Genomic DNA, 23,133 nt, shown 5'->3' on the forward strand with positions numbered 1-23,133 from the left:
GCTATTCCAACAGGACACTTACAGATGCTGACCTGAGAGTCAAGACTGCCTGTTCTATTTTGGAGTGAGTTGTAGAGTTGTGGTCCTGCTGTGTACCATTTCTAACCTGGGCTACTTGTAAGAATTAAGTGGTTAGTGTGAGCTCACTCTTGAACAGACTGGAACACTATTTCAGCATCAGAGCAATTTCATCTTCCCTAGGGTCTTGTGAACTAGTGAAAAAAAAAAACTTTAAAAATTAGATGAACTTCCCAAGGCCACTACTGACAAGAACAGGGACAGACAGACAGACAGATAGATATAGATACAGACAGATATGTCACTGAGAAAGAAGGACATCTATGTCTACATCATGGAATTCACTTATTCCTGCATTAGGTCATCTTGCTATTTTTTTAAAAAAATGTTTTTTGGGAAAGAGAGGGCACAGGGGAGAGGCAGAGAGAGAGGGAGACAGAGGATCCAAAGCAGGCATAGTGCTGACAGCAGAAAGCCCGATGCTGGGCTCCAATTCACAAACCATGAGATCATGACCTGAGCCAAAATCGGACACTTAGCCGACTGAGCCACCCAGGCACCCGCCATCTTGCTATTCTTAGATGCCTGGCTGAGAGACCAGGTTTAGCAGTTGATGCCTCAGAAAGAGGTCATTCTTCTAATGAACCTCAGACTTCTAGTGCCAAGTATGGCTCTTTGCATTTGTTCGGCATCTGTGTGTGTGGAGCAGGTGGGAGTGGCTGGAGGTGGAGAGGAGTGAAGAAATTCAAACACACTAATCTTCAATTTACTGGGAAGAGATCAACCGGGAAATCTGCTCCCTATGAATATGACAACATTTTGATGTGGGAATTGAGTATCGAATACATTTGTCTGACTCTATTCACACGACTTTCCAAAAACCCCTGGGAAAATAACTCCAATGTGTGCCTCAGTTTACTCTATTGAAAGAAGAACAAAGAACAATGGCCTCATCAGGATGTCAGGAAACCAATTATTGTTGGTAAATACTCTTATAATTGATGCCACATAAACAGTGATTATTATTAAATGATTGTCACTGTCACCCCTGCCCAAAGTCAACCCTGTCTCTAACATTTCTTTATTTTTCAAACTTCCTCATTTCAATGTTAATAAAATATTTGGCAACTACGGCTATCACGTAAATGCATCAGGGCATAAAAGCTAACATTTTCTTTTAATTTTAACAATGTACATACTATTGGTAAAGAACACTGAAAGAAATACAATGCGTAAGTAGATTTTACACCACATTAGAGTTGTCCAATTTCTCATGTTTAAAATTTTTCTGCATGACTAGAGCCAGGAAGAAATACATGCCAGCATAATTATATGAACAGTTGAAATTTAAACATATTGAAAAGGAGAAGAGAACATGTCCACCCATTTGTTTTGTTTTTTTTTCTTCCATAATAATCCCAAAGATGAGTAATTTCTTTTCATAGAGTCACGCTGAAGGCACAAAGCTTTAACATTCAAAGGAGGGAGGTAGGGGGGAAAGAAGCTTTTTTAAGTACTGTGCAAATCAATACACAAAAAAATCTCAAGATGATAGTTTAATTAAAATGTGCACAAGGCAATTCGTCAGCCTCTTCCCTTGGTGTACTAGCCTCTAGAATTTGCCTTCTGCTTTCTGATCCCTGATGGTTTTAACTCGAAGGCATTTAAAATATCTTTCAACCGGCACCTTTCCACTTAGCTTACATTCCTTGTTTTTCTTTATAAACAAGAAATTGTACTGGCTTTGTGATGTTTGTTATGCTTCATGCTTTTTCATCTCCTGTATGAGCTTTGCCTAGCATGAAATGCTGTCATGCAGTGAAATTTACCTGAGAGCTACAGCGAGGAAAAAAAAAAATCTTCCAAGTATATTTGGTTACAAGTTCATAGCCAGCTAAATCACTGGCAATTTTATGCTACTGGTTATTTCAATTTAAATGTTTGTAAAAGTACATATAAAAATAAAATAACCACTCCCACAGTCATCAAAATGAAAAATCCGCCTGGATTAGAATATACTGTAAGTTGCTTTAAACTACCATGTGGGAATGTTAATATTATTCAATTCCTATTACACAGTGTTCTAGGGATACTTTGGCAGGGACATAAAGCTACTGAACTCTTGGCTCCTTAATGGTTTGACTCCCATTGTAATTGCTTTGTTCACTGGCTGCCCTGGGTCTTCATAATTGGTTAGAGTCCAAGGTCACAGATCCAATATGGTAGTGGCTCCCACTCTTAGCTGGTTGTTAAGTCTTTAATGGTAGCTTTGTTTCAGTATCATCTTTTTCAGCTCCAGAAATTCTTCTTTTTATTAAATAATTCAGGTAAGTGTCCTCTGATGGTCTGACTCAACTTTCCCCCACCACCTCTGCATATAGTAGTTTTCAATTTAAAATCCACCAAACCCAAATTCAGCCCAAAGCCAATCCAAAGTGGATTTTTTGAAGACTTTTTGAGATTCCTTAAATGTTTCTCTCATTTTTTTTTTTTTCATTTTTAGATAACATATACCCATTTGGGTGGACTTAAAATATTCCACTTAAACTTTATTTAAAACATAATACAGGAATCTGAATTCTTAGAGTCTAACTAATTTGTTTTCAGAACATTCATAAACATAGTAATTCCTATTAGGGCATTTTTTTTTCTTTTTGAGAAAGTTAAATCATTGAAATGAAAGGATTTTCTAGGCAGGTTGTGGTATATTAGAAATGGTTCTGGATTGAAGATTTGAGTTGTTCAACTTTATGCCTTACCTCTAACTTGGGTGGCTCTGGGAAACTCCCTCTCCCTCTCTGGTCCTCAAATTTTTGGAAAATAGAGCTTTAGGTTAGATTATTTACAAGGCCTTTCAATGTATAAGTTTATCTCATTTAAAGTAGCCAATACTGAGTTCCATTTATCACTTTATTAGCAGTTATCTAGAATCAACAGGAATATTATTTCATACTTTTTAAAAATTTCCTTGTTTTTGTTTTGTTTGAGAGTGAGAGTGTGTGTGCGCGTGCGCACACGTACGTGTGAGTGGGGGGAAGGGCAGAGAGAGGTAAGGAGGAGAGGATCCCAAGCAGGCTCTGTGCTGTCAAGATGGAGTCCGACATGGGTCTTTAACTCACTAACCATGAGATCATGACCTGAGCCAAAGTAGATCACTTAACTAACTGAAACACCCAGGAGCCCCTTATTTTACATTTATAAATTCTCCATTACCTCTAAATAAATTATTAGTACCAGTAAAGAATTTACACTACTCATATAAAACTATTGAGCAGCATCTTTTATACTGACACTAAATATCCATTCATCATGCATGCATCTTCCAGTAACTATCAGGGGAGTAAATGTGGTGGCTAGGTACTGTGGCAGGCACTCAGATCCTGGAGAGCAAACAGACCATAATTTTGCCTTCAAGTAGGAGGAGGTCCTTTTTTTTTTTTTTTTTTTTTTCTTAAAGAGCAAACTTTTCTTCAGTTACTTTTATAGTTTCTATAAAGTTAATGGTAAACACCACTGCCTTCTTTCCTGAGCACAGGCTTATCAACCAGTGAGTGCAACTGAATCCTGGTAGGCATGTGTTCCTGGGAGCTAGGGGAGAGATTTATTATAAAATTTAGCACTACTGTAATTATGATTTCATTGACTGTGTGTGATAGTGTATTTAATACTCCCTTTTAAATAAAGATTTAAGAGTCTCAAAATAACATATTCTCATAAAACGACTCAACCTGTCATATGATTCCTTCTTATTACGAATGCCCAGTTGTTTAAAGAAATTGTAAAATTCTCATGAATTACTCCAAAGACAGGTCTGGATGGATACCTGAATGAATGATTCATTTACTGATTCCAGGGGAAAAGATAATGGTTTCAGAAAATTTTCAAACTTACTGAAAGTAGATTATTTTGGAATTCTAGGGTTCGTCTGTATTCACGGTCCCCAATGAGAAGACTTGGCAAGGAACATGCTTATTTTGGAAAGAAATCATGATAGAAATGAACACTGGTGTAGCAACATGTCAATACAAATGGTAAACCCAGGAAAGAGACCCTTGGGAAATACAGAAAGTTCTTTAGAATGATGAAGCTGACTTTGGAGACGAGAGAGCGTTGAAAGCAGGGTATAATTTCTGGAAGGGACATGGCAGGTGTGGGAGGGAGAAGACCCGCAGAGTATAATTGTGCTCGGAGGTCAGATGTGATGGTGGAGTTACAACACAAATGCTGCACTCATTTAAATATTTAAATAGCACAGTTATAGCTACCCAGATATTCCAACTTTATTCCTCTCTTGCTATGTGGTAAGGAATGGACAAAATAGATAATCAGCCCCTAAATCTCAGTATCTAGAGTCAGTTTAGACAAACTAGACAACTGAAGGTGACTGATTAGGTGGGGAAATATCTGATTGGACCCTTTAAATAACTCCAAATTCAACGGAGTTTGAAAGTTTGGTGAAACTCTACATGTGGCTTTGACTTGGTGTTTGAGTTCTTTTGCTCTTTTGAACAGGGGTGTCTAACGACAACATTCCTTTAGGAAACAGCTTATCAAAATGATCAAAATAAGACATTGTGCATAGCCTCTACATAAAAGCCAAATAAGATACACTTTTCATAAGATGGTGTTTCATTTTTCTCCAGTGCTGCCTTTTAAAAATTTATAAATCGCTATGGAAGTGAGAAGCCAAAGAGTATAAAGGGTCCCTGTTGAAGTAAATTACTTTAGAGCAGAGCTCACCCACAGCAAAAGGTCCTTGCTCCTCACCGCCAGACCAACAACACACTCTTAGGAAGATTGTTTTTGTTTTGTTGCCGACCTGTCAGGGAGCAGGATGCCAAGGAATTGCACAAAGAGGAAAAAATTGGTGATGAGACTCCACACTCTCAGGAGATTTTTAATCTTCAGAACTATGTAAAGCCGTGGGATGTCTGCTGAAGTCAAAACTTCTACGGTATTAAAAGTTAACCCCTTTATCGTTCTATCTGAACTTGGAAGAAGAATGAGGTACTTCATTACCTTGTTTGCCATTCCATTTTTGTGAAGAACTCTGTGCTTTAAATGCTGCAGAACTTTTTTTTTTTTTTTTTTTTTTTTTAACTCTAGCTGGTCTTTTCAACTGAAAATTGTAAACTATGGATTGAAATCTTGTTCTCTACAGCTTTCTGTCTCAGGAAACTCCTACGTGAGCACATATGGAGTCACTGTTTTCGGGGCCCCCTCTAAATAACAGTGGTCAGTGTGGACTTGCACCTATATCCCTAAGCCCCTCCCAGTGCCATCACCCAGGTCTCTTCTCTCTTTCTGGACAAGCTCATCTGTTCCCAGGGCCTCGAACAACATCTGCACCCTCAGACTTACCTTTCCTTCCCCTTGTGCGGTCACACAGTGTTTCCTGTTATTCTGACCTCTTCCCCCTCAGGGCTCATCTCTACGCTGTGCTATCTATCAGGAAAACAAGATCATCTTCCCAGGAACACCATCAGGCCCCCACTCAAATGCTGCCATTGTGGAAAGAATCCCCAAACCCCTGCTCCCCAAGGCACAGAGCCCAGGGTTTTGGAGCTCCTTTTGCTGTTCGCACCCATGCTGAATTAGTCACCAAACCCGGCCACACTTTTTAACAATACAGAGAAAATCGGTTCCTTTTTCTTCATTTCAATAGCTAAATCTCTGATTCAGGTTCTGTTTAAGTCACCTATAGTCTACTGTGACTGGTCTCTCCCTCTCTTCTAATCAATTCAAGATACAATGGTTAAAATCGTTCGTCTCACTTGCTTTGACTCGATGTTTTTTTTTTTCAGTTCACAGGCTCAGAATCATAAAATAATGGAATTTTAAAGATAGACAGGACCTTAAAAATCACCCAGTCCCCATTCTTTTATGGATGAGGGAACAGATACTGAGAAAGGCTAAATTGCCCAAGATCATACAAATTGAGCTGGAATCAGACCCAAGCTGCCAGTGTCCCAGTCCATTCCTTTTAACTCACCACACCGTGTCATCCTTTGTGTGAGTGCTGAACCTTCCTCCAGGCCGGCCCCATAACCCCACGCACCGGGGTGTCTGTCTCTCACAGTGCCTTACACACTCGCAAATTTCTTTTTCTCTGGTCAGGGAGAGCTGGCTTCCTCCCAGCCTCCTTTACTCAATTTCCCCACTTTCATGGTCTCTTGGACTATTTCTATCCCACTACTAAAACACTTCCTTCCTCTGATTCAAAACGAACTTCAAATCTAATCTCCAAGAAATGCCATGGTAGTGGCGGCCCTGTCACCTCCGTACTCCGCTTGCAGGCCCACGGTCTTGCACAGCCTTCTCTCGAGCTCACTGGAATGCAATTTAACAAGAAAACAGGAGCATCTACTAAGAGCCACACAAAGGGAATAACCCCTTGATAGCTTAAAAGGCAAAACACAAACCCCAGGCCAATCCAGAGAGTATTTCAAACTCTCCACTGGGTTGGAAACAGAGCCAAAGATCAGAGCTCTCATTCATAAAATACAACCTAATTTTGTTCTGTTGTGACGCCACTCTTCAAATCCATTTTGGTCTGTTTATGAGTGTTGCTATTAGGCTATGGAAGAGTTTCTCAGAAGGTCTAGCAGTGAAGTTGTTATTATTACTATTGTCATTATTCTCATTATTAATGATTACTGGTGTTATTGGGAAAAATCCTATCTCCATAAACTGCTGATTCTCTCCAGAAATTTTAAGTGTCGTCCTCAGAGCAAATAGAATTCATTATAATACACTACAAAGGACTGACCACAATTGCTTAATAAAGTTGTGTCATTCATTAGAAGTGTTGTTTAAAGTGAATACTGCCTGGGGCTGGAAATATTTTTATTGTATAAAGATTTTCTGTGGTAATGGAATTTGACTTACCCATTGTATCTAAAGTTCTGAATTTGTTTCATCACCAACTTGCTGGTAAAGTGGCAGCTATTATTTATTTAGGGTGTGGGATAGGCAAGCTTTCCTTCTGAGACCAAATTATTGGCAATTCTTTAATTAATCTACTAGAAGATGAATTGAGACCGCAGGATATTAGTTCCTGCTGATACTCTAAAACATGACACTCTTACATCATAACTAATGCTCAACTCCCTAGGGACATAGCATCCTGAAAATGTTATCCTAAATGAGAGCTCCAGAGTACTAGTTACTACGATGGAACCAAAGTGCAGATCTGACTTATCCGCAGGGCTTTGGAACCGGGGCTCTTTTCAGTCTGTGGGTTATGGCCCCATTTCCAGAAAAAAATCTATCTGAGCCTAATGTAACCTAGCAAATCTTTCAAATGAAATAGCCTTGTGGGAGGCAAGTTGTCATTTTCTGACAAATTATTTAGGGCTCAGCTCAGGTTTCATTCTTTCTTCTTTCCCCACTTAAACCCCCTGCTCATTCTCCATAAGCGTCATTTTCTAATTAAGGAAAATGAAATTTGTAATGTGTAGAAGAGAGACATGACCTCCCTTGTGAGCCAGCCTCACTCCTCCCCGCACACCATTAAAAAAATAGAATCCAGGGGTGGTTGTTTTTTTAATTGGTATCACTTTGTCTTTAGTGCAAAACACACGGCAATAATTTAGTGAACTTCAGTGTTTCTCTTGTGGCAAATTGATAGCATAATTTTATTATGAGTGGAACAATGACTTCTGGGAGCAGGAGAGATTCTCCCAGAACTACACATAACTCGGTTGACTAAATGTAATACGTGGAGAAAGTAATGAAAACAGAGCTGAGGCTCAGCAAGGACCAGAAGGTTTCAGTTCTTGCTCCTGTCAAAAGGCTACTCAATAAATCATACCTAAAGCTTATTTAATGTCAGAAGCCAGTAAGCTGACATAGTGCATCGGGGCGCTCACCTCAGAAAAGGCACATAGGGTCATGTGATCTCTGGTCCCTGGACCCGATGAGGTCATATAATCCTTCTATGGATTTTAATAAGTAACCTATTATGTTCCCTTTGGTGCTAATTATTTTATACTTCATTTGTTTCCTGTTTACTGACATTGCTTTAGTAATTTCATTATGAAGAAATTACAAGGAAAAGTAATCTGTTGGACTTTTACCATTCTATTCCACCGGGAGTTTCTGCTTTTTAACATTCTTCTTCTAAACCAGCCCATTCCACTAAACACAGACACAGAAACACTGAATCCATGGGAACATTGGAGGATAACAGGAAACCTGTATATTTAGTAAAGCAAAGAGCCACACTGAGTCACACAGATCCAAGACTATCAAGATTCGGTAACTCCCAGCTAAGAAGGTATTTGGAACTTACCCTATCGAACTTGGCTTCAGGTAACACAGGAAATAAACCAGCTGTGACTAAATGCCATTGTGCTACTTTCTACCCACCTTCATAAAGAGAAAATTTGCTCATGGGCATTGAAAAATACTCGTGCATCCCTTCAACTGCATTGGCAATAAAAAAAGAAGATTTAGATCCACAATTGGGGGGGAAAAAGGGGGGGGGCGGGGGAGGGAGGCTTTCTTGGCCCAGTGAAATCCTTACGCACTTCACTTCATACATTACATTGAGTATTCTCATCTACCAGACTACTAGATTGGGAGTCCCCTCTTTGGAAGAGGGTGCATTCTGAATTTTAGAAAACAATGTGTGGAGACAAAGAAAGCTGCCCATGTGTTTCATTCTTTTCAAATGAAATGAAACCCAAAGCCTAGGTTCAAAATAGATAGCAGTTTAACCATGAAATTGCCTAAATGTCAATATCAGACAGGTGAAAGTATGCAGATATCTGTGACCATCTCTATGAAGAAGATCTATCAATCAATAATGAAAAAGGAATTTTCTCTGGCAGTCATTCTCACGATACACTCTTAGTCAAGAATGGCCAGGTCTTTCCTTAAGAATTGAGCTGAAACCATTAAGCCATGAGCATTAAGGAGATTTTTCACCTGTGGGCTCTGAGGGAGAGTTGAATCAGGTCTTTGGGGATTAATCCACTATCCCACCCCACTCCTTTAGTAATTACTGCTGAAGTTTTTGCTTATCTAAAGGCACTAAGGAAGTTTGGACCTCAAGAGGTCAACATTAAACAGCCTGAGACCACAGCTTGCAGGGACTTATCTAAAAGATAAGCTGTATCTAGAGACAGATGGGAAATCTCATCTCCCTCAATGTTTACCTTGCAAGGGAAAAAGAAAGAACCTTGCATGTGTTTCAACCCCAGTGGAGAATTAACGATTCTGGACAAGGGCAGGGAGTTAGCTGCAAATCTATATTGAATGTTCAGTCAGCAATAATGATTCTGATTAACGCACAAAACCTAAACAGACAAAACCAGAAACAAGGTTTTCTATTATGATTACAATAAAGCAATGATGCAGGGGGAAAAAATGAGAAGAAAACAAAAGTCTTCTTAAACCAAGAAGTCTGTCTCTATTTTTGTACCCACCCTGGTTTCGAATAATTCTGCAGATAAAACCATGATTTTCCTTGTTTTTAGAGAACAGAGGAAATAGTTGTGAGTGTCATGAATTGGATAGAATTTCTGGGGTAAGCACTGGGGGGTGCCACCTAGCTGACGCTCACTCTCTAATACTTGAAAAACCCAACACAATGCAAACAACAGCAGCAACAACAAAACAAATCCTTAAGATCAAGAGGTTAATAGGACCTACATTTACTCATTAACAGAGCAGATTCTGAATTAAGTAATTTTTGGAAGACTGCTCTCCAATGAATGAATGCATGAATGAATGAGTGAAGTGAATGAGGATCTTGTCTAAAGGCTATTCAAAAAGTACTTACTTCTCTGAGAGCGAATTTTTGGAATAAATTTTCAAAACACTCTCTACTGGGGGGTAACGGAAGAAATGAGGAAAAAAGACTTACCGAAAAAAGCAAAAGATGTGGTAAAAAGAACTGAGAATTCAGAACCAAGCTGGATCCACTAAGACTCTTATTTTTAAGAGTAAAGAATTTAGAGAAAGTAAACGACACAATATTTGTATATTCTGTCTTTTCACCTTCCTTGTAATAGCTTCGAATAAGGCCTCTGTTTACTTTTACACGCATCTTTCTCTTTTCTGCATTCTAGAAATAAGTTGTGGAGTGCAATTTGAAAATTCCTTTTCACTGAATTGTTTAAAATAATACAGCACTGTTGATCTGTGACTGGGGTTAGGAATACTTGCTGAATCCACTGCTATGCGATAATTTTGTAATATTTTCAATAACTTGTCTTCATTCTTTTGTATTTTAAAGTAAGTAAATAGCAAGCCAGTATCATTCTAACTTTAACATCATGTAACCCACTGAAACATAGACTTTTATTTCTGTGTTACTTTGAGAAACCATGTAGATCATGCCAATTGAGATGGATAAAGGACTTATTTGAGCAAACCTTGTCTCTCTTCCAAATACTGGTATAATGAAGTGCAGAAGTAGGTAGAGCCTTGCGCCGAACACAGGACTTGTCTGTGGAGTTCATTGTCCTCATCAGTGAAAGAGAGGGGCTAATTTTAAAGAAATCTTCAAATATCAAAAATAAGTCTGCATCTTTGGCTGAATTTCTTTCCATATTTAGGGGCTCTTGAAAAAAATGGTAACTTTCAGCACAAGAAATGTTATCCTCACAAAAGTTCTCTCATTTAAATATTTTTGTGAAGGGGCAATTTTTGGAACTGTTTCAGAAACTTCTTACACTTCTTTTTTGTTGTTTCGTGTTTTCTCTGTAGTGCTGTACTTTCCTCTAAACGAGGAACTTTCCCCCCCCTTATTGGCATTCCAACCCAGCAAAGAAATATGCATCCTGAGATAATGCTGCCAGCTTGCTATGAAAACCATATTTCATTCTTTCTTTGCAGAACTAAAGGGAAAAGCACAAAGGAGCTGGTATAATTGAATGTAAAGGATTGCAGCAAACCTCCCCTTTGAGTCCCCCTCGCTGGCATCCCCTTCCTTTATTTCCTCCTCTACTCCTTTTGTTTACCAGTTTTAAAAGGCTCTTGCTGCGTCTGAGCCTGCGTGCCCAAATTCGGACTGAATCGCAATTTCTGGAAGTGGTCCTCCCATCCCTACAGGATAGAAGGTGTCTAGAGATGCTGTGTGTGATGCGGCAGCAGGTCGGAGGCACAGTAAGCACCTTCCATGTTTCAGATCAGCGTGGGAATTTCACGAATCTGCTACAGGAAGTCAAATGAGGAAACACGGTAATCATCCCCCTTACTCAAAACCGTCCCGTCATGTGTCGATGCCCTGGTCACCTGGCACCCGCCCCTTTACGTCTGCTGTAGACAGAGCAAAATAAAGTCCATTTGCATGTCAGGGCCATCCCTCTGGTCAAACATTAATCATGTGTGTGCTCTGCTTTTCGTGTTTTAGTCTTTGCTCCGACCCTTCTGGTTTTCCTCGCAGAAATAATCGCAGGTCTCCAAGAAATGATGATAGGACCATGGAGACAGAGTGACTGGGACCTGCGCAGAGAGGGACACACTGGTGGCCCCTACTGCTGGCACAGACTTACTTCTTTCACCCCGTGAATGACTGTCGGTAAGAACATACTCTGGTTCAGCAAAAGACCTCACGGGGCTGGTTGGCACCACACCCCTTGGCATCTCTGCCTCCTCCCGTGGTCACTGATTTTTTTCCGGCACAGGAGGCCCTCTGAAAGAGAAGCGTTTCACCTCAAGCTCACCATAGAGGAGTTCAAAAGCATGCTTTCTTTGTATTCACTTCCTCAGCATGGGCAGAGTTTCAGCACATTACATGCTGACAATGAATCCGGCACCTGGCAAATCTGACTTGGGATTCAAATAGATTTTTATTCAGAAACATAGATGTTACTTGGAAATAATCGCCGAAGACGGCGGCTATGTGTTTAACAAATGGCCACGGTGGAAACTGCTGAGCAGAGAGAGGATGTTTAGTCCGGCAGACTTGTTCCCTTCAGGTTCATCTCAACTCCACCTCCCTGGTTTATCACTCCCTCCTTCAAGTCTTTTTCTCTTGAGATAAAGGTGTCCAGCTGCCTCGGTACCTCATTTAGGCGTCCTGCACCACTGGCCAATTACTCCATATGTTTACTACGAAATTATTTTACTCAATTCCTACCTTATTCTTGATGTCCTAATATCATGATGTATTTCCTGTGTTCCTTGCTGTGGGATGACAACATAGACACCTTTCAAAGTGACTTCTCTTTGCTGCTAAAAAGTGCACCTCTTTTGCCACTTACCCAGCCTCCTACTGATTAGGCTTCACACTGGGTTAGGGGAGTCACTGACCTACGGCCTGAAACTGACTCCCCCCCAACCCCCCCCCACCCCGGGCTCCTGGCTTTAAGCCCACCTTGATTGCCCTTCACGTGTAAGCAGCAAAGAAAAGCATCTGGGCACCCAAATTTATCTTGACCGAAGGATTCTGGAGAAGGATTGCTTTCCTTAGGCTACCACTCTGTTTCTGTCTACATTTTAATCAGGGCTGGGAAGTTCTAACTGTACTACCTTTTCTTTTCAGAGCACTTTTAACCTATGTCATGTCTTCACACACAAATTCTTTTGTCTCTACATCATTCTATTTCCCACTCAAGAAAACCAAGTCAGCTGGTAGTTAAGGAGCCTTGGCAAAGGAAAGAGAAGAAGGCCAGAAAGAGAAAGGGGTTCCCAAGAAAGCTTTCCGGGCACAGTACTTAAGCCCCCACTGAATGAGCTTCTATATATGGTGGAAAAAATCATCTGTGTGGCCACACTGAAAGAGACAAAACAAAACTGTCGCCTTCCCTAAGGAGATTCTACAAAGTGGATGTCCGATTATTGAAAGCTATTAGGCCTAGAATGACTGTTGGAAGACCAGTGATGCAAAGGGGGGGCGAACAAGGCACAGATATTTAATATCCTCAGTTCGAGAGGCTGTCCAAGGACATTTAATCTATCACACAAAGGAGCTCTCTGAAGTACCTGCGGCTGAGAAGTTCTTTGAAATTTAAGTTTTGTGCATTTTTATTTGGGGCCCTGGAGGCAGCCTTCTATCAAGAACATAAGTCCTTTATTCCTAGTTAACCTGTACTCTGGAAGTCATCCTGTGGATTTTGCTTGTTGGTACAGAAAGAGGATATAATTCCTGTAGTGACAGGAGTTTTTAAAAGTCCAGTACTTCTTCCTTTTAAAATTAACCTGGAAATAGAAACTTCAAAATTAATATTGTAATTCGGGTACGGCACTGAGGAAAGTTACATGAGAACATGGAAATGCCATGATTCCTCTCACTGTACTTTTCGACTGAGGGATTTTAACTGTCATATTTCAATGATTATTATTGTCAAAGAGGTATGATTGCACCCCAACAAATTATTCAAGCAAGAACTTCCTCATTAAAAAATGTTTAAAAAATGTTTTGTCAATGATGTTGTAAGCAGGTCTCCTAAGGAAATACCAGAGAGTTAATAACCAAAACTTTCCTTCAAGAAGTCTAACGTTCACAGCTATTTGAAGCCACTTACCTCCTAGGGTTCCCTAATCTTACCTCCCTGGCATCAAAGAACTCTACAAAAAAAAAAAAAACAAAAAAAAAAAACCCACAAAAAAGGATCATCTAAGAAACTACAAAAGCCTATCTTTGTTTAATACAGACGCGAAGCACATATACGAGAAGATGGATGTTAGCTGAACCCACTATAGTGATTGTTTCACAGTGTGTGTGAATGGAATCATCATGTTGCATACCTTAAACTTACGCCAATCATTTCTCAGTAAAATTGGGGGGAATAAGAAAAAAGAGATTTTTAAAGGGCTGAACACAGGTTAGTAGATAGTGAATATTAAATCAGTGATGGCAAAATAAATTAGATATAATAGGCTTGTGAGCTCCATGAGAGCAAGAATTATGTCTCCTGCGCCTATAAAATCACCAATTTCTAGCCCATGTACATGCTCAGTAGAGATTACTCACAGAATGTGGAAGAAAAGGAAGCGATGCATGGAAAGTTTTCTGTCCTAAAATGTTATTTCCCCTTAAAAATGTCTACTTTACCTTGAAAGAAATTGCTGTTCTAGTTTGTAAGCTCTTTAATAACTTCTTTATTGGTATCATTGTAAGGAACCCTATTTCTCGTCTTTACGATTTATTAACTATGTTAATAAATAGATGGCATCTATCGTATGTGCCAGCATTTCTTGAAGTCCTACAACTATATACAACATATATGGCCATTGTCCCCACTTTACAGATGAGGAAACTAAACCTCAAAGGGGTTAAGTCCTGTGCTGAAGGTTAAACACCCGAGTCCTGGCGGAACCACGATTTTACCTCTACAGAGCCTGGTTTGGGAGCCTGAGTGCGTACCTCCAAAGCCGAATCACCGTTCGAGCTTCAGTCAAATTATACCATGTTTACTCCTCCCTTGTGAGGAGGTCATTCAGCCTGAGGGCATGCATGTCTTTGCTGTTTTCTCCCCTCCTAATGCATGTGTGCTGGCTCTTCTAACCAGCAGAGAAAACCAGTCTTACCACTTGTGATCAGCTTTAGCAATGAGGTATAGAAGATCTGGTTTTCATGGTTTAAAAAAAAAAAAAAAAAAGGTCTTAATTAGATGACTGATTCTTTCTGTACTTCTGAGGGCTAACTGTAAGCAAAAATGACTCGGGGTCATAAACACCGCTCTTCCTGCAATCATATTTGATTTGCTTGTACCATCACTGTTCGCATACTCCCTAGTGTAAATAGGTTGGAAAAGCCCATTATGATTATTTCTAACACTGGCCGCTAAGATAAAACAATCTGTAATTCCCTTAATTATCTCCTAAACTTCCTTTTGGCTTATTGCTTCTGAAATTACTGACTGAGCTGAACAGGTCTGTTTTTATTGCTTGTGTCAGGTGCGTGGAACCATGCTCCAGTGCTTCTGACTACGGATGTAGATGTGCTGTTACAGGGCTACGTCACCACCCTGGCCTCGCTTGGCCTTTGCGTTTCACGAGGTACGTGAGCGGCAGAACTAGAACAGCGAGCCATCCGTGATTTCATGCTGTGTGTGCTTTCTATACTATTCCAATTCTTGGAGTACAAGCCTCACAGCATACGAGCCTAAAGTCCTGGCCTTAATCCGAGAAGTGGGTATTTATTTCCTAGGAGAGCTCGCTGAGGAGGTCTGGACACTGCCCTCTGACCCTGGTGCTTTTTCGCCGAGAGCTCTCGGGGACTGGAGAAATAGCGTAGGGTCCACCGTTACCACGTCTCTTAAGCATCACATAGCACTTAAAGGACACTGATTCTGGAGGCTTTTGAAAGAAGGTTGGATGGCTTTCTCTCTTTTGAAGCTGACTTCATGGAGGTACTGGACAGTTTCAAAATGTACTAAAGTAGCTGGTGTTCTGTCTCAAATTTCTTTTTGAAATCCCCAGAAATTTGGTCCCTGTATGAAACTCTCGGTAGTCTTTTCGAGCTCTTTGCTGTACTGTCCTCATGAGTCACACCTTATTGTCAAAGTTACTGTAGCTGTTAACTAAGAATTGGACCTCAGGGCAGGATTATAGGGGGTTTTTTTTGTTTTTGTTTTTTTCAGAAGGAAGTGTGAAAATTAGGAAGATGGAATTATTTTGTAGAGATGTAGGTGTCAGCCTATAAATACAGTTTATGCCATATTATGGAAAGTCTACTGAGCGACAGACTGTCATATCCTAACCCTAGGCGTTCTGCAGCAAATACAGCTCAAATAACAGAGAAACAAGCAACCTAAACTACCAGGCCGACAGAACTTGCACGTGCCTTCGGGCTCAATGGGATTCAGAAAATAAGGGTGCTCCTTCCAGGTTCCAACCAGGTGTGTGATTGTGAGAAACGCTCATCTTTAGATACAGGACTTTCACTTCTTCACTCTTGAAGTATAATGACTACATCAAAAAGCACAGGTAATGGATGATATGGAACCACACTTTCAAAAAGAGCAAGATCAAACGTCAATGCCAAATATCCGTGCAGAAATACTTCATTTCCCTCAAAAACTCCCATCACGACCTTCCTCAACTTGCCCCCAATTGTATAAACATTATGATTCTAAAGCAATATTAACTGCTTACTAAGGACACTGAATACAAAGCCCTTCAGTTTGGTAACCAGTACGTTATAAAATAACGTGCAGGGTGAATATGTGTCCTATAGTTAGCACACAATATATTTATTTTTACTATTTTAGACCAGTGACCGCTTGTGCCAGGAACATAACGGAATATATATGTATATATCGACATACACTGTAGGTACTATTTACACTAGGAGGCTCCTATCAACATACAATTCCACACACATCCCTGTCTGGAGCTTACAGCCTTCATTCCAAGTTTTTGGTCTAAAGGGTATCTTTAAATGTACATAGTTCCAATCTTTAGAAGAAAATTAAAGTGAATTCAAGTCTGTATTGTCTATCCTTTCTTTCTGCCTTTCTTTCCAGGTTAGCAGTTTATTTCTGCATTAATCACCCTGACAGAAGCAAGGCAACTCAATTTTCTGCTTCTGTAGGTAGGCACATCACTTTCTGTACAGCACTAGGCATGAAAAGGGCTGCAGCTAAGCTTTGGTTACTGGTGTAATTGAAATGCTATCCACACTATAGGGTGCATTAAAGTCAGATAACGGCAGTTCCTGTGGCCAATTTAAGTAGCTTGACTTCCCTGGGAAAAAAAAAATTGCCTGACAGATAAGGCAGACAAACTGGCTAATTCTCCAAGCATGTCTCTCATTGTGATCCTAGAAAAATGAGAAAAAAATGAATCACAGAACCACAAAATCAATTGACCCTCGGGTAGCTCATCAGGCAGCGAGCCTGATAAACCTAAAAGCTTTGTTAATGTCTGGCTGCCTGTATCCCACAGATAGAGCACTTTGTAAATGAACCTGCTTTGATAAATATATTAAGGAAAGCTGTGAATAAAGGCAGAGACTTCTCATTTGTAAATACAACCTCTGCTACATGGAATTAGAATGATAAAATGGAGTTCCATGTAATTAAGTTTGTATAAGGCCTGAAATCCGTGCAAATACTTTCCCTGAATTTTGAAAGAGAACTGTCAGTTCAATTAATCTGAACATCACCCCAAGAATGTACTGAACAAAATTAAGCTGCTGATAAAACCTGGGCCAGTATTTTGATAAGTAATTCCTATATCATTTCTTGGCCACTGTGATCATTTTATTTAATCCTCTGCCCCTCCTTTTCCTCAGTTACCCTCTAAGCCACATACAAAGGGTGATGGTCCATGCACCACACAGGAGTAATCTGTCAAATCACAAAGCTCAAATGGGAAAATCTTTTTCCCCCCTGTGTTAAAAAAAATTAGGGTAAATAAATTTCTATTAGGAAATGCTAAAAAGCCTGCCTCTACCTCACCCCTCAAAGCCTGGACAACAGAAACCTTCCCCGAGCTGGTAACTCTCTGTGAGTACTGCACAAAAAAATGATGGTAACTGGTTTCAATAGGAATGACCTGAATGAAAGCTGTGGTTCAATTCGAGAATTTTAAAGCACCGGAGATGGGAACAGTGAGGTGGACAAGGGAAGAAGAGAGAGGAGGAAAGGAGAGAAAGAGAGAAAGATGAAATCTGTCTTACAACCACCGTTTACCTAGTTACCTTTTCAGAGCCCCTACACACTACTTTCACACCTCAGGGTAGAAACACAGGCGTTGTCCGCCTCAGTCTCATTGGTTTCAGAAGCAAAACAAAACAAAAACAAAAACCCAACGAAAAAAACAAAACAAAAAAAAAAATAAAGAAAACAATTATTTAGAAATCGTATTGTAGCCATGGGAGAACGACATTGATTTTCGGGTCACTCACCAGTTGTTTACTTGGAGAATTGTAAGTCCTGTGTCTTGCGCTAACTGTTTCTTCTGCTCTTCGGAAGGGTACGGATGCTAATGAAAAAACAAATGTTTTAAAAGATGTATCAGATGTTAAGAAAGAGTCACTTACTTCTAAGAATGAAACCACCGTTTGTGATTTCTTTAGTCTATGGCTTGATTTTCCTAATCAAAGCTTTTTTTTTTTCTTATTATTATGTGTAGAAAAATACAGGCAGGGACAAGGACCCCAAACATGTAGTAACAGCCCCCCCCACCTTGTTCCTGCCACACTTTGGAGGGCCAGCAGTGAAAAGCAAAGTGATTCGGTCGTTCAGTTTTTTGAGCCGGTCGGGGATGGAAAGCACTTTTGGGATGGCATCAGATTTGTAGTCATCTACAATCACTGCAGTCACGCTAAGAGAACTGGTGTCAGGGCCATTTTATTCCACTGCCTAGAAAGCCTAGGTGAAGCCCTTCTCCTGTGTTATCTTTGTGAGGTGGCCAACATAATCATCATTTCCTAGTTAATCTGAGGTTACTGACAGTAGAAGTTTGGGAGGTGAGATAGTATATAATCACTACTGTTCTCAGAAGCCACAGCAACTATCCAATTACAGCAGAGTTTACTGACTGCATTTATGCTGACTCCTCTAAAGGACAGGGGGAGATGCGTTCATTCTTGCTGGCTACCACTCTGCGTTAACACAATGGGTCACACACAATGACCACACCTCAAAAGGAGTCAATTATGTGCAATGCATCATATAGAAATTTACATTTTACCTTACAGTATGGTGATAAGAGAATGAAGCCATAGGATTTCGGTGCTTTTTAATTCCTTACTTCCCATCACAGCTCACAGACATTTGTACTGAGCCATCCCCTCCCCCCCATCATCAACCACTTGCCCCCATCATCCTCGATTCAAGGACTGTTATTTTAGAAGCATACATTCACTTTAAGAGGCACTGACTGTACTTGCATGTACATAATGATAAAACATGCCTCTAGAGAGGTCCCTGCTTTAAATTCACTGGTTTTCTTAAGCAGAAAAGTAAACTTTTTTTTTTTATCCAGCACGTCAAAGTTGCTCATAAACTAGGAAGCCTTTGATATGACTTCCCATCAACATTATTAAAGGGTGACATTAAGAACAACCAAGTATTCCATTCAGAGTATTCTAATCATTCCTACGTTTGAGAGAATGAATGTTTTTCAATCATCGAAAATTTTATTCTTCAGGTATTTCGTCTTCTGTAATGGTGTGCATTATCCAAAATGTGCACAATTACTTATTAGCAAACCCAAATGCCATTAGGTTAAACAAAATCCCCTGTGCAGCAAAAGGGGTTAACCAGATCTGTATTAATATAGAAGCCAGGCTTTTAATATTCTGCAAATGTTAACAAAGAAAGATGATAATGTTGAGTTAATATGGGTTAAGCATAAAATGAAAATAAATTTTTCTGATTGCGAGGTGTTGACACTTTTTTGGCTAGGGCCTCCAGCCTGTTCCTGAAAGCTGTGTAATTACAGAAGGCTTTTCCCCTCCTTCCCCCTCCTGCTTCGAGCCTGCCCACATTAGCAATGACCCCTTCACTGCTTCAAAAACCACTAATGGTCTTCAGCACGGGCAAGAAAAATGAACAGGATAAATTGGAATCCACAGTCAGTAATTTGCATCCTATGAGGCTGCTTTGGCCACTCACACTCATTCCTGGCCATCAATCGTTGCCTGTCAGGTGCTGCACTCTGCCACCACGACAAATACTCCTCCTAACACTCTGATTCGTCCAAACAATGTAATTGTCCTCTATTCTCCTTTTGGTAACGGAGATAATGAATGACTACCCAAACAAGGACTGCTCATCACAGACCCCCGGGTGGCTTCAAACTGGAAAAGGCCTCGGGTACAAATTTTAATTGACCGAAAACAGTGGTTGGGGGAAAATGACCAAAAACCATCCCCAGATCCTTCTTGTCATAGCATTTTCCTACCAAATTTGAGGAGCGCCTTTTGACTTTTTGTTCCTCTCAGACTCTGAAAGCCTAGGTTTATAGATTATTTTCCATGTAATGGAGTAGTTAATAGAAATAAATTCTACGAATAACAAAAATGAAAACAAGGACTCATTGCAAGAGTGTATGGATACACATCAGTCACGTCAACATCCGGGGTGTCGGTTCTTTACATGGTGTGTTCTTTTTGGCGTGTTTAGCCTTGCTCACTGTTTGATGTGTTTGCTCAAGGCAGGTCTGACAAAACACGGGTGCTGTGGTGTGTGTGTGTGTGCCTGTGAAAGAGAGGGGCAGAGGCACACACATACACTCACACACACACAAGATTTAGATGAAATTAAGGGTAGGGTGTTAAGGAAGCAGAAGAGTAGAAAGCTGATGTCAGTGGAAAGCCAGTTCCTTCAGGTAGAACGATAAATTCTGATCAAATAACAAGAATTCTTTCCAGTGTTCTAGTAGAAATTTAGTCAAATGACCACAAAATTACATCAACAGTGCACTTTATCTTGGGAATCCCTGAGCAGTACTTTCACTATGAGAACAGTTGCAAATTCCATCCACAATCATTAAAAAAATTGGGACCTTACCAAATTCACCTTGCACAGATGGCTTTTTTTTTTAATTAATAGGGAAGACCATAATAACTTTAACTTATTTAAATAACGTTCTGTGGTTTCTGAACGTTCGTGATTCTATGCCCCTTATATACATGGAGTGGACTGTTTATCTGAAAGTGTTCTGGCAGTCAGCCACTATATTTCTAAAATTAAAAAAGGGACGGAAAACAATCAGCTTTCAGAGGAATTGGAACCATGGCAATGTGTTTTGGATTAATTTACAAATATATGTATATATTTAAGGCCTAACTGTAGAACTAGAGAATTTCTACTACGTGGTCTATCATATGCATTCTTCTACTTTATTAGAGCAGACATCATATTGAAATAATAAACATGGGAAGCCTTCACTTCTTCTTTGATGTATATTACTAAATGTCTGACTGGCTCAAATTTAAAATAAACTTTGGTATGTTTGCACTTGAAAACTGGAAGTAGACCACAAGCAATAATTTGTTGTCAGTTTCCATATTCTTGGACTAAAGCTATAGTTTAGTCTGTTCACTGTTGGGGGCCAACCCACTCTGGTCCAGTGGCCCAGAGGTGGCTCAACTTACTTTTAAGAACACACACCGTAACATAATAGCGATGATGATGATTCCCTTCATCAAGAAAGAACCAACGTAGGTCAAAGTTTTTCACTTCCCAAAATAGTTCTAAAGCCACTGGTGAATAGAAGTGAGTCACAAAGATCCCCTTACTCTGAATATCAACAGACAACTGTCCAGAAAGTTAATAAGACATGTATGGCTCACAACTCCACGTAGATAAAGAATATATTTAATTGCCTCTTTTTCTAAAGACTCATTATCATATTTATTCAAGATGCTAACCTTAGTTAGAACTTCTCCCCCTCACTCCTTTTCAGGTTAACCTACCTGGTTTATCAAGTACATGGGAACATCTCCAATATCCTTAGAATACATCAGTGGAACAGGTTTTAGGTGAAATTATTTAATAACGATTTGCTTTTGTGATTAACCTCTCTACAATAATGTCCAAACTGGAAATGATCTGTCATCAATTTTATTCTATGTTGAAAGGATTTATACTGATGTTTAAAAATACTTCAAGTGATATTTCTAATCATCTCATGAATTAGAAGTACAGGATAAATGAAAATGCTAGTACTTGGGCTATTTCCAATTTTTTTTTACCCTTCTATCAACTGAACCATAGTTAAATAAAATGTGAGGTTCTCATAAAAAAAGTTTTTCCCATATAGTGTTGAGCAAACTGTAGAACATGTAGGACATGTATTAATTTTTTTGTAAAACAGATACATGAATTCATAGATTAATTGAACATATATAATATATATATATATGTGTGTATATATATCCTTGTAATAAAAGAAAACCATCTGGAAAATCACACACCAATAATGGTTCATGTTGTGTAGGGTAGGCGGTAGAGGCTTTTACTTTTTGTTTATAGATACACTATACTGTCTCTCCTTGTACTGCCTCAAACAATTTTTTAAATACAATAGGAATTTTAAAATTAAAATTGTAATTTATACACTCTGCATTAAAATATTTTTTAAATGTTTATTTATTTTGAGAATGGGCAGAGAGAGAGACACACACAGAATCCAAAGCATGCTGCGAAGAAGCAGAATCCGAAGATCAGGACATGGGGTTTGAACTCAGGAACTGTGAGATTATGACCTGAGCCAAAGTTAAATCCTTAACCAACTGAGCCACCTAGTCGCCCCACTCTGCATTTTTAAAGCACTGTAGTAATTTAACATTTTTATTAAGCTAGATATTCTTTTATGTTACGGCAACGATCTGACTGGATAATTTTTCAAAGCAGAACATCTCTAGGATAAGTCTTGCCTCCTTTCCTACCCAAGGACTTGGACTCACTTGCTGGCCTCTGAAGCCTACTGATGAGCTAGCTCTTTGAAGACCAACGTCCAATTCGTCAAATTACTTCTGCAATGATATAATGTAACCATTAAGATAAATGACCGAATAATTTGTTGAGCAGGTAAGTCTTAGTTTGAGCAAAACCTTGGAAACTGATCATTGTGACGACCGCCTCCTTTCCTTCAATCTGCTCCAAGACACCACTCATGCTACAGAATTAATCCAGGTGACTTAGATTTTGATGGTGCCACTAGGATATGGAACCCTCTGAGCAATTTTCCTGAGATGGACAATAAAATCGCATCCGGGTGAATATCCATGACAGCTCTAGGACTGTGCTTCCTGAACTTGGGTACAAGTAGAGGTGCTGAAGACTGCCCTTGAGTAAGTACGTGTGCATTTTCCTGGAATGTCAAATGTGTTCAATGGCCATGAATTTAACATCTCTTTCTTATGTAAACAAAAATTCCTCTGTTCTAACTGTAATGTATATAACAAATACAATTCTCAGGTGAAACAAGAAAGAATGAATATGTTTAAAACCCATCACATCCTCACAACTGAAAATAATCTCCTTTCCACTACATTCATGTTGTAATTTACTTGGCATTTGTAAATTTTAGCCTTTCATTGTCATGTCTTACTTGTATACCTTGTCTTCATTAAGGATAACTTTCAAAGGGTAAAGTTCTGGGCTTTTTAAACTTTTGTTAATTCTCCCCAACTCCATCTGAGTGCTTCTAAATATTTGTAGCAAAAATGAATAACAAACAAAACAGACATTAAGTTCT

The 23,133-nt window shown here is 39.5% G+C and overlaps 1 protein-coding gene across 8 annotated transcripts in view; it reads right to left on the reverse strand.

The window, feature by feature from the left end:
- The window catches only part of MEIS2 (Meis homeobox 2), a 208,921-nt gene that overhangs the window by 42,892 nt on the left and 142,896 nt on the right, over positions 1-23,133 (reverse strand). For all 8 annotated transcript variants that reach the window (XM_039217969.1, XM_039217966.1, XM_039217967.1 and 5 more), the window contains one exon: positions 17,828-17,904. In XM_039217969.1, coding sequence (XP_039073900.1) covers positions 17,828-17,904 — 77 coding nt within the window. The remainder of the gene's footprint in view (positions 1-17,827; positions 17,905-23,133) is intronic.

The sequence above is a fragment of the Hyaena hyaena genome, unplaced genomic scaffold (assembly GCF_003009895.1).
Source record: "Hyaena hyaena isolate Hyena2069 unplaced genomic scaffold, ASM300989v1 scaffold_727, whole genome shotgun sequence".
NCBI classification, from domain to species: Eukaryota; Metazoa; Chordata; class Mammalia; order Carnivora; family Hyaenidae; genus Hyaena; species Hyaena hyaena.